The 13,689-nt window shown below is 34.7% G+C and overlaps 1 protein-coding gene across 1 annotated transcript; it reads right to left on the bottom strand.

The window, feature by feature from the left end:
- Positions 1–3,578: 3,578 nt before the first annotated feature.
- Positions 3,579–6,761, bottom strand: LOC114170183. The gene has a single exon (XM_028055667.1). It carries the CDS (start codon positions 6,759–6,761, stop codon positions 3,579–3,581), a length of 3,183 nt encoding a protein of 1,060 aa, XP_027911468.1.
- Positions 6,762–13,689: the final 6,928 nt, after the last annotated feature.

Below are 13,689 nucleotides of genomic sequence, written 5' to 3'. Positions count from 1 at the left end.
CTAATTGGCCAAAGGATAAAATTTCCAGGGGCCTGCCCCACTGTCTTAACCTCTTGAGTGGGCACTGGGACTCGAGCAGTAGCATCTCGAACATCTACAACCACTACTCTCATCATATCATCTGCAATGGTAGCATGATGTATGGTTGACCCCAATGCATACATTTTACCTATGGTAACCAAATAATATTTGTAAAATAAATAAGACAATATAATTAGGCTAAAACAAATACATGCAAAACAATATAATTAGACAAATTACCTAAAGCCACCAAGGACTGTAGGAGATCATCAATGAAAAGCTCATAATCTGCATCAACAGTGAGAGAAGCCTCTTCAAGAGGAACATCACAACTCCCCTTTGTGCTTACACAAATAAGAGAAGGTTGTTGAGGAGGATTACAAGGTTGGGCTGAGGGAGAGGCTAACTCTGCTCTCATGTCTGCTAACAATTGTGCCTTCATATCAAAGTACTCTTTCTTCATCTCCTTCTTAATCTCCTCCCTCATTTCCTCCCTCATTTGTTCTCTCATTTCTTCTTTGATGGACATGATGACTTCCTCATTGATATTTGCTTTATTATGATGAGTTGATGGAGGACCAAAGAATTGACGGATGCCTACAAATTTTCCAACACCACGAACACGTCCAGGATGCTCTGGACGACCAATGGCAACTGCCAATATGTCCTCACGCCCCTGTGGAGTGAATGATCCTTGCGTGCTTTGCTCGACCAGCTCATCCTACAACACAAAAACTTTAAGTTAAGATTAAAAAAAAATATTAATACACATCTAAAAATAAATTAGTTTGAGTTACTTACAATACGCCTAGCTACACTTTCTGTTTCTGCAGATATGTAATCCCCTGTTGGTTTTTGACGAGCTCTTTTCCATTTATCATGGCGAGGAGGATGAGTAACCGTAGTCCCACTAGAATTAGAGGCATATGCCTCTTTCATCATCTTCTGCTCCAATTTATCATAACCCCCACGGGATAATCTGTGGGGGTGGACATTCTTTTTCGCTATCTCTTGTGCAGCTTTCCTTTTAGCCTATGAGCTCCAAAGTATAAAGAATGATTTATGTTAGCAATATGTTGAATTAAATAGTTAAACCTACATATAATATGAATTTACCTGAAAGACAGGATTTAATCGCCTCTCCTTAAAAGCCTGCCATGTGCCTTCATCAAGGAATTGATACTTCTCACAAGGGTTTCTATCACTTAAGGGACCATAGATATAACGACTTGTAAGGTCCGTCTTAAAACCCTTCCACCGTTCTCCAGCAAATGAAATCCATTTTGTCCTTAACAAATTACTGTTTGGGACATCATATGTGACCTGTACAATAAGAATGAATTACATATAATAAGTATCAGTTATATATTTACGTAATAAATTATTTAAGTTAAGATTTCATACCTGGACACTTTGCCAAATCTGGTTCTTTACTATCTCTGGAACATGGTCCCAATCATCTATAAGAATGGATGACTTGCTCCTACCAAGCAAAGCCACATAGCTGGTGAATTTCGTGCTATTATCTCCCAAAGCTTTACCAGTTTGCATATCAAACTGGATAGGCAATCTCTGATCTGCGTTGCGACTAACTGTTAACTCTCTCAACATAGTCCCACGCCTACCCTTTCTTTTGGTAGACGTCTGAATCTTGTCCCCATCTTGTGAAGGTGGGAGGTCACCAAATGGTGTGTCACCAGACATATCCCTGTTCAAATAAATAATTGTGATTAAGAATTAATAAATATCAGATACTCTTTTCATAGTTGAAAACATTACACATGATAAACAATTTTACTATTGTCACTGGTTAGGTACATGCAGAAATTGATTCAAGTTTCATGCTATAGTCACATACACAATTTTAGATGATGGTACAGTTGCATTAATTTGGAACTGTTACGAGTTCATATCATGTGCTACCAGTATGGTCCTAAAACATGACCTCAAGCTCAGTCCTACAAATAAAATGTTTATGAACATTAAGATCAGACACCTAAAGTTGTCCTTCGTAATATACTTTTCAGATATGAATATATATGCATAAAAGGTAAAAAATAAGCAAAAAGATAAATGTAATTGTATTCCATCTTTTAATGTTAAAAAGGTTGAATTACTGCAATTAAGATATTTTTCCAGCAACATCATGTTAATAATGCAAGTCTGCTAAGAAATTGGCTATACATGACAAATGTAAACGAATATATACTGAAAGTCTATTTTAAATATCTTAAGATTTCATTTCAAATTGATTGATGCTAATTTTACATAACAACTTCTTCAATTATATAGTCATCCATATACATGATTCTCAATTTCAGTATATATAAGCTTGTCAATGTGCTGTTTAAAGAAGCCAAGATGCCTTAAAATCAAATTTCTATACATCAACCTTGATTAGAGATAGCAAAGTTTTGATGAGTATTAATCTTGCCCTAAATTGAATTTGATAAAAATAAAAAAAGTTAAAAGTTCAAGTAGTTTATTTATGTGTGTATGCGTGCCTTTCATCCAGTTACATTGGAAACTCTTAGTTTGGCAAAGGATTCTTATAATATGTGTGATATCATATTAAATTCTTGCAACTGTTGTAGATGGATGCTTTTATTTTAGGTATATGACAGAGGAGAATTAATCAGTGAAAATGGCTTAACAAATAGGTTGTGTTTTAAGGTACTAGGTGGTTATAATTAGCATGTATTGCTTACCAGTGGTTGGTATAATATATAATATGTGAATCTAAATTTCTTGGTGATAGTAAAATTTTACTATTGGTATGTAGAAATAAAAAACAACACATCATGTATAAAATAAAATATAAAAAAAAAAACTGCAAAGGAAGCAAAGTTAACATGTTCTTTAAATGTATACCATGTTCTTTCGTAAAAATCACTTCCGAATAATGTATTTAACATGTTCTGCTTTCACAACATACCCAGTTGAGCAATGAGCACCCACCCAAAACTCCCTTATGGCAGCGTGTAATTCAGTGCTGGTTCACAAATTTCATGCATTACTGATCATGCTGGTTCTTCTATTTTTGTCCTTTTGGAAGCAATAAATATCATCTTACTTTAGTTTCTTCTATTTTTCAATTTGGATTCAATTAGATTAACTAAACCCCAAATCTAAATTTTGGTGTAATTCAAGCAATGTTAAAATCTGCTTCGCTGCATTTAAGAATCACATCTATTCTAAAAATCGAATTGTTAATTCATACAATTCTGACAGCCATGAACAAAACAATAAAGACTGTCTGATATAATTCAGAATAATTCATGGATTTAGCATGTGAAGAAGAATATTCAAAGAATCATATAGAAAAAGTAGAATACAAAAGTTACCTGAAAGCAATGGATATTAGGTTATGGCTTCAAATCAAAACTTCTCCAATATAGAAAAAGTAGAATATAAAAGTTACCTGAAAGCAGAAAAATGCTTAAAATTCAATATTTCAACTAATCCAAAATATACATGAATCATAGTTTTTTAAACAGTGAACAGGAAGAAAACGTACCAATAACACACACAAGTTTATTGGCACAGAAATAAATGGGTCAAGTTAGAATGTTCTCCCACAACCCTTCGTTGTGGTCATCACGCATGGCATGAACATTATCTACTTCATTATCGACAATCAAGGTTGGCATATTTGATGAGAAGGATGGAGTTTCGCTAATATCAAGTATCAATTCATCATTGTAATCAGTATATTGTTTGGTTTTGCCTTGGAGAACCACTGACCATCTTTTGTTAACGGGATCAGTGACATAAAACACTTGTTTTGCCTGAGATGCCATGATGAATGGCTCTTCATTATAACCTTCCTTTTCTAGGTCAACCAAAGTAAAACCTAGATCATCGGTCTTCACGCCAGTATTACCGTCAACCCACTTACATTTAAAAATAGGTACTCTGAAACTTGTGTAATCTATTACCCATATATCTTCAATTACACCAAAGTAGCACATTGAGGCCATAATCGGATATTTATCCTTTGAACTTGAGAAATGCATTGATTCAGCTACAACCATTACTCCACTATTTTGTGTGGTGCTTTTGTTATCTTCGAATTTTGTATGAAATGTATAATTGTTTATGTCATACCCACTCCAACATAGGACATCATAGTTTGGCTCACTTGCTAGCCAGTTTAATGTATCAGAAGTTGTATTGTCATTTTGAACCTGTTGTTTGAACCACTTCAAAAAAGTTCTGTTGTGCTCATTAATGACCCACTTCTGAGACATTCGTGGATTATTTCTCTTTACAATATCTTTATGAGCACTTAAATAGGGAATGACTTCTTTAGTGTTATTCAATATATATAAATGTGCTCGGAGAACTTCATCTCTACTTAGAGTTATAACTTTTGCACTTCGAGTACCCTTACCAACACCTATTCCATGGTAATGAGACTTAGGTACCCCTATAGCTTCAACTTGTGATAAGTAGTCTGTACAGAACTCAATAGCTTCCTCTGCAATATATCTTTCAACAATTGATGCTTCTGGACGATATTGGTTCTTTACATACCCTTTTAATATCTTCATGTATCGCTCAATAGGGTACATCCATCTTAAGAATACTGGACCACAAATTCTAACTTCTCGAACTAAATGAATAATCAGATGGACCATAATATCAAAGAATGATGGGGGAAAGTACATCTCCAACTGACACAATATGACTACAACCTCATTTTCTAGTTGGTCCAACTTCTCAATATCGATAACCTTACTACATATTGCATTAAAAAAGAAGCATAATCTTGTTAAGGTATATCTGACATTCTTAGGCAATATGCCTCGAATAGCCACTGGTAGAAGTTGTTGCATCAATACATGACAATCATGAGATTTTAACCCAAGTAATTTTAGATCTTTCATGGATACAAGTCTTTTAAAATTGGAAGAGTAACCTAGTGGAACTTTCACACCTTGTAAACTCTCACAGAAACTTCTCTTCTCTTGTTTAGACAATGTGTGACATGCTGGAGGCAAGTATGTTCGTTTACCATGTGATTGTGGAGCTAACTGTTCTCTTATACCCATTTCAACCAAGTCCAAACGAGCATTTAGACCATCTTTTGTCTTGCCTTGAATATTGAGGAGTGTTCCGATAATACTATCACACACATTTTTCTCTACATGCATAACATCTATACAATGTCTCACATCAAGCACCCTCCAATACGGGAGATCAAAGAAAATTGACCTTTTCTTCCATATGTTGCTTGAAGTGCCTTTTTTCTTCATCTTTCCAAACACAACCCCAATGTCCTTCACACGTTCATATACTTGTGATCCACTTAAAACCATCGGAGCTAATTCATTTTCTTGACACCCATTAAAAGCTTTCTTTAATTTACGATATGGATGATTTGTACTAAGAAATCTCTGATGTCCAAGGTATATTGTTTTCCTTCCATGTTGTAGTTGATGGTGACATGTGCCTTCTTCACATATAGGGCATGCTTTATGACCCTTAGTGCTATATCCGCTTAAATTACCATATGCTGGAAAGTCGTTGATCGTACAAAATAACATGGCATGCAACTTGAAGGAATCACCAGTGTACCCATCAAACATATCAACACCTTCCTCCCATAACATCTTCAAATCTTCAACTAATGGGGTTAAATAAATATCAATGTCGTTTCCTGGTTGTTTTGGACCCGAGATCATCAAGGATAACATAACATATTTACGTTTCATGCACAACCAAGGAGGTAAATTGTAAATCACTAACAGAACAGGCCATGAACTATGTTTACTGCTCAAGTTACCATATGGATTCATTCCATTTGTAGCAAGTCCAAACCTAATGTTCCTTGAATCATTGGAGAAATTTGGAAACATGGAATCAATTTTCCTCCATTGCAAACCATCTGCTGGATGCCTCAAATGGCCATCTGTTGTACGTCCATCTACATGCCATCTCATGAGTTTTGCATCATTTGCATTACTAAATAAACGTTTCAACCGCGGAACTACAGGAATATACCATAAAACTTTCGTAGGAGGACCCTTACTATTAGATTCAAACTCGTTATCTTTCTGTTTGTATCGTGACACCCCACATCGTGGACATTGATGTAACATGGCTAACTCCTTCCTGTACAAGACACAATCGTTTGGGCATGCATGAATTTTTTGATACTTCATACCCATTGGACACAATATCTTCTTCGCATCATAATTGCGTGTTGGCAATGTGTTACCTTCAGGAAGCATGTCACTTAACAACTCAAGTAATTCTGTGAAGCTTTTATCAGTCCACCCATTTCTTGCCTTCACATTGAACAATTTTAATACTGCTGACAATCGAGTATACTTAGTGCATTCTGCGTACAAAGGTTTTTCTGTGTCATTGCACAAATTCTCATACACATTTGCACGTTGGAAGGAATCATGTCCAACATCACGAATCATTTCCTCTAGTTGATCACCCATCTCTAAATCAACTTCTTCTTCTTCTTCAGACACATCAACACTTGGCATGTCTATCAATTCACCATGCCATATCCACTTTGTGTAGCTCTTTAAGAAACCGTCACAAAGAACATGCTCCCGAATAACGTTAGTTGGTAGTTTTCTCTCATTCAAACAATTAACACACGGGCAGTAGAATCTTCCATTATTATCCGGAACATTCATATTTGCAAATTCAAGAAATTGTTCTACTCCATTCTCATATTCATTTGTTGTGCGTATAAAATTTATCCAACTCCGATCCATTGTGAACTCAGTTAAACACGCAGTCCAATCTGTGAACTCACCCTACACCATTAATTATAACATAACATCTCATTTGACTTTGGAACAATTCACATAAATGAATTCTTAAAAATGGAACAAAAGAAAAGAAAGTGGCAAGAAGCCATATGAGATAAGGTTCAAAAATAAGGACAAAATTCACAATTATGCGTGTGATCATTTCTAGTTTTCTAGGTAAAAACTACATGCTACCATACACACATAAATCCTACATGCCACTTACCTCCTATTATTCACATATCATGCAAAGAAAAAAATGAATAAGACTTTGCAATTGAAGTACAAACATCAAAATATTAAAACATACACTGAGCTCATTAATTAGATTTGATGTGTCAACAAAATACACTGCTCATAATTTCATTGCCTAAGTAAAAAATTAAAATGCCAAAACCCTTTGAAGCTAAAGTAAAGAAAGAAGGTTAATTATATATGACTATACAAATAATTCAATGATATGATTTTTCCATTTTATCGGATGTGTTCCAAATTTGTTGAAATATTTCAATCATCCCTCGGTTCACTTTTCTAAAATCTGTAAAATATCTATATATAACAATAATAATAATAAACTTTATTTTTTATTCTAGCAAATTAAAAGCAGAAGATGAAACCATGTCTATTTGGTTTTCTATTTTAGGTACGAATCCATGGCCACAGACACTCAATTATGGATTTTTGGATAGAAAACTATTCTTAGTAGTTCAATTATTTTCTCCCTAACACTTATTAGTTTTTTCAATGGATAGATATCACATATTTCTTAAAAAGAAAAAGAAAAATCTCACCTTCATTAAAAGTTCATATCATAAATAAAATAATATATATGAACTCTTAACCTATTAAAATATTTCATAAAAAAAATATTGACAAATATACATTAAGCATACAATTACTTTTAATGGGATAACCGTAATAATAATGACAACATACTTAAAATTAAAATATTATTTAAACCACCTTTATATATAACTTGGATTAAAAAAAGAAAAGAAAAACTTGTTTCCATATACATTCAAAAATAGAAGAAATGGGTAGCAATATCTGAAACCTAAAAGAATAAGTTTTTTTTCTTTTAAAAAGAATGAATTATGGATGTTATCACTGCAATGAAAGGGCAGCTACTGCTTGCACTGATAAGAGGGAAAGCATCCAACATTGAGCATGTGTGTTTGTGATCTAAATGTTATGGGGTTCCAAACATATATGCCGAAAAATTCATTAGAGTTTGCGGATGTGTAGGACGTATTTAATAATATGATTTGAGGTTTAGTTAATCTTCTTGCAGCCAGCTTAGCATTATTATATCAAATCCTTCTTGCTAAAGATATATTTCTCCTCCGGTTCTATATAGTAACTATTAGAATAAGCATTAAATATAGTTAGGAAGTAGTTGTATCGGGAAAATGCTAGTACCTATTAGTCATACCTATCTTTGTACCTAAATATCTATCAATGATTTTCCCTATACACATTGTGTCAGAATCCTATCAATATAAATGAGAACATATGAGTGGAGTTTTCAAGCTGTCTCGATTACTCTAAAATATAGTCTCTTTTATTTATCTCAACTGTAACAATTTATGAGAACACAGGCATGATACACAGTTAATTTGAAATCAATATTTAAACAAAATATAACCATTTGCTCATTGGTCGATCCTAAAACAGCATGCCATTTATCTATTACGTTTCTTTTTCACTTCAGGATGCCTTTGCTTTAGAAAGAAGAAAAGCCAAAATGCTCAACTTCTCAATTGCGTATGGAAAGACTCCAGTTGGCTATCAAGGGATTGGAAGGTACCTTGAATTCTGTAACTTATTGTGAAGGGCTTAAATAGTTTACAAGTCCCTTCATTATTGATTTGGTTTTCCAAACAAAGTTACACAGTTTTTTCTCAGGTTTCTGTGAAAGAGACTAGGAGAACAGTTGACCTTTGGTACAATGACAGAAAAGAAGTGTTGAAATGGCAAGAAGAACGTAAAAAGGAAGCTTATGAATTTCAAAGGGTGCACACATTGCTAAGGCGAGCCTGGAGGTTTCTGGAGATAGACCTAGATCATAGCTACCATAGAGGTCATATTGAGCGAGCTGCTATCAATACACCAGTCCAAGTCCGCGATCTTTCAAATACTTTTATACAATTGTCTGCAACACTCCTTTTCTGTTTGTCATTGTTCTCAACTTTGATGGTTAGATATAATAAATATAGACTGTACCAATTCGGTGATAGCAGTCCTACCATGTGAAAAAGGTGACTTGCTCTTACTAGAGAGGGTTTAGTAAAAATGATAATTTAGTTTTTGAAAAGATTCTGAATAAAAGAAAAGAGGTAGTAAAAGTGAAGAAAATGAAAAGAATAATGTGACATGCATTAGTTCGTATAGGGAAATAAAAAAACAAAAAGTGGGAGAGGAGAAAAATGGATAGGGACATGAAAAACAAAAGAAAAGAGAAAAAAAGAAGTGATGGAGATGGATTGAAAGATGAGAGATTGGGTGGGTGGACAAAATCAAACTCCTCTATCCCTATTGTCTTGTATTAATCCTAGTGATTCCAATGTCCTTATTTTTGTTAACTCTGTGTTTGAAGATTGCAGTTTTAACTGATGCACAAAGACAACTTCTTCTGCATTTTGGTGGCTTTTCCAGAAATAGTATACAGGACTTTTGGCGAACAACCCGATTTAATGAAAAATGAGTTAAAAACTTACATCCTAATAAAGTTTAACAACTAAGAATCAAGAGAAAGTGGAAGCAATCTTTCAACACTGAAAACTGACAGGGATGGAGTGTAGTGTAGATAGCCTTTCTTTTTTTGAGAAGCACATCTTCATCAATGAAAAAGTAAGTATAAGCACTATGACAATGTTAGATGTTCATGATCAATGTAGGTTTATTTGTCTTACTAAACTCAATTTGGTAATTCATGTTCTGCACTTTAAAATCAAGTGGCAAGTTATTGGGGAAACCAAGTGTAACATTTGTCATCCTACATAATATCTGCTGAAAGTTATTTCATCTCAAAAGCAATCATTTATCTAAAATCATGTTAACTATTATTTCCACAAGACGCAAGAAATCTTGATAAAAACATGTGGAATGATAATAACCAGTTACGTACCTCTTTTATCCTTTTCCTCAATCCATAGAAGCTCTTTGCAGAAACAACCTACCCTAAATTATTTGCAAAAACAACCTAACCTAGCAAAAATAGGAAAAACGGGAACATCAAACATAATAAAAGCAACAAACCCAACAAATAATAGGAGAATAGTGATATTGCCTGAATGTGACAGCAATGGAGGTGCGAAACATGAACAGAGGAGATCAACTCCAATGGAGGAGCGAACACAAATGATGACAGAACCGCGAACGACGAATGCGAACGGCGAATGGAAAATGCGAAGGGTGAACGACGAACGGGAAGGGCGAAGGGCAAACGAAGGACGGTGAACGGCGAACGGCGGACAATGAATGGCGAAGCCAAACGACAAACGGGAACGGACCTCAGCAGCAACAGGCCAACACTGGACGGAAACAATGAGACCCAATGTTGGGAGTAAATGGAAATGAAAAAAAGAGGGAAGCTCTGGAAACGTGAAACATCACTGAGAAGTGGGAAGGCTAAATGAAAAATCGAATATTCTATACCTATTATACTTAAAACAATTATAAAAAGTTTTATTTAATATTTTTAAAATGTCACTGAATCACTTTTTATACCTATTTTAAGTCCAACAGGAATAAAAAAATTCATATTATTCATAAAATTATTATGGTCTCTCTTTTTTATGTCTAATAAATTTGAACAGGTATAATATATAGGTATAAAAAACTAATTTTACACTAGTGAATGGGTATTTTAAATAAACAATAGAGTGAACCTCAATATATGAGAAAGGAATAAAACATTTTCTCCAAGGTAGCTTCTCTACACAGACTTGCACAGGATACACTAGTTGCTCTTTTCTTCTTCTTCACTCTCTCTTATGGCTTCTCACCATAGGTACTCACAACTTCTTTCTCTATATCTCTCACTTTATTTTACTCTCATCTCATAACAAACCTGATGCAAGGGTAGCACATGTAAATTGCATAATGGGCCAGGAGCCCATAAAAAAATACTTCCTTTTATTTTTCTTAATTAAATCAGTGTGGACCCAATAAATTGGTGACCCACCTGACAAATCTCCCCTTCAACAATTACTTAGTGCCATAATCAACCAAATTGGCTTTCTCCTTGCATATAGCATATTTTCCAGCAAGTAAGATCTTTGTCATCATATCTGACCCATTCTCATCAGTATGGGTTTTCCCTAATGACAATTGCTTCATCTCTAATGCATCCCATATCTAATGATATCGGACTTCAATATGCTTTGACCTTGAATGAAAAGTTGAGTTCTTGCTAAGATGGATTGCACTTTGACTATCACAATATAAACATATTTTTCTTGTGATAATCCCAACTCGTGTAGGAATTTCTGCATCCACAAGAGCTCTTTAGCAACTTCTGTAACAACAATATATTATACCTCTGTAGAGGATAGAAACACATCTTTATAACCTGGATTGCCATGACACTGCTCCCCCTACAAAAGTCCTCATATAGATAGAGGTAGATTTTCTAGAATCCATATCACCAGCCATGTCTGCATCTGTGTAACCATTCAACACAAGCTTACCACTTCTAAAGCATAAATAAACTCTAGAAGTACCTTTGAGATACCTAAGTATCCATTTCACAGCTTGCCAATGCTCTTTTCCAAGATTAGAAAGGAAACGACTCACAACACCAACAACATGAGCAATGTCTAGTCTTGTACACACCATTGCATACATCAAGCTACCAACTACAGATGAATATGAAATCTTCTGCATTTCTTCTTTATGATACTCACTTGTAGGACAATCCTTTGAGCTCAACTTAAAGTGACCTGCGAGTAGAGTGCTAACAGGCTTTGAATTTTTCATATTAAGTCTCTGTAATACCTTTTCAATATATTTTTGCTGGGATAACCACAATTTTCCATTCTTCCTGTCACAAACAATTTTCATGCCAAGGATTTGTTTTGCAGGACCCAAATCCTTCATTGCAAAAGACTTGCTCAACTCTCTTTTAAGACTTTGAATGTCATTTTTATCATGACCAACAATCAACATGTCATCAACATAGAGCAAGAGAATAATATATTTTTCGTTAGGAAATTTCTTAAAAAAAACACAATGATCAGAAAAAGTTTTATCATATTCATGATCCATCATGAAGGAATCAATTTATTTATACCACCACCTTGGAGCTTTTATACCCATACAAGCTCTTTCTCAATCTGCAAACAAAATTTTCTTTAACTTTGACTGAAAAACCTTCAGGGTGTACCATATAAATCTCTTCCTCCACGTCACCGTGAAGGAAGGCTATTTTCACATCAAGTTGGTCAATTTCTAAATTTAAACTTACTGCCAAGCCAAGTACAACTCTGACTGAAGTCATTTTAACCATGGGTGAAAATATCTCTTCAAAATCAATACCCTTCTTTTGACCAAAGCCCTTCACAACCAACCTTGCCTTGTACCTTGGCTATGAGTTATTCTCTTCAGATTTCAATTTGAACACCTATTTATTTTTCAGTGCTCTCTTACCTTGAGGCAAGTTCACCAACTCAAAAGTATGATTCTCATGCAATGATTTCATCTCCTCTTGCATGGATTTGAACCACTTATCTTTCTCTTCATGTAACATAGCTTCTTCATAACATTTAGGCTCTCCCCCATCATTCAACAACACAAATTCATGAGGGGAATATTTTTATAAGAGATGTCTTTCTCTAACAGATCTTCTCATAAGAGGCTTTACAAGTGGTTTAGGAGGTGCTACTTCATTCGGTTCATTAAATTCAATCTCAGACATATCAACTACATTTTCCACATCTATATTCACATCTCCCCCATGATCAATAATTGTGGCAAGAGGTTTTGGCTCAACATCAATGAACCCATGAGTAACCTGTTTTGGCTTTTCTTTCTTTTCAATATCTTCAATGGTTTGGTCCTCAAGAAAAATAACATCTCGGCCTCTAACAATCTTCTTGTCAACCAGATCCCAAAATTTGTAACCAAAGTCATCACGACCTTAACCAAGGAAGATGCACTATTTAGACTTCCCATCAAGTTTAGACCTTTCATCTCCAGGGATGTGAACAAATGCTTTGCAACCAAACACTCAAATGATTATAGGAAAGATCTTTCCCCTTTCACACTCTCTCAGGAACAACACCATTAAAAGGATTGGATGGAGAAAGGTTAATCAAGTCCACTACAGTTCTCAATGCCTCACCCAAGAACGCTTTAGGCAATTTTGCATGAGAGAGCATGCATCTGATTCTATCACTAATTGTATAGTTCATTCTCTCTGCAACTCCATTATGTTGAGGTGTCTTTGGAATTGTCTTCTCAAGCTTGATGCCATGCTCCTTGCAATAATTTTCTAAAGGACCCTTGTACTCACCATCATTATCTATTCTAACACATTTCAATAGTTTGCCTATTTCTCTTTCAACAATTGCATGTAAATGCTTGAACACCTCAAGTACTTGGTCTATAGATTTCAAAACAAAAGCCCAAACCTGTCTAGAATGATCATCAATAAAAGTGACAAAATAAGACAACCACTAATGGATTGATCACTCATAGTGCAAACATTAGTGTGAATTAAATCTAGAACATGTGGTCTTCTATGTGGAGGATAAATGCGAAAGAAACTTTATGTTGCTTACCAAAAAGACAATCAGAACAAGTTTCAAGAGATGTACCTTTAACAGAAAGCAATCCATGTCTTGAAAGTGTAGCAAGGCCCTTCTCACTCAAGTGAACAAGCCGTTTATGT

Source organism: Vigna unguiculata, chromosome 11, assembly GCF_004118075.2.
Source record: "Vigna unguiculata cultivar IT97K-499-35 chromosome 11, ASM411807v1, whole genome shotgun sequence".
In the NCBI taxonomy this organism is placed as follows: Eukaryota; Viridiplantae; Streptophyta; class Magnoliopsida; order Fabales; family Fabaceae; genus Vigna; species Vigna unguiculata.
This window is presented reverse-complemented; position numbering and strand designations above follow the sequence as displayed.

Coding starts and splice junctions, on each gene's coding strand:
- LOC114170183 (XM_028055667.1), bottom strand. CDS start 6,761: ATGGATCGGAGTTGGATAAATTTTATACGCACAACAAATGAATATGAG.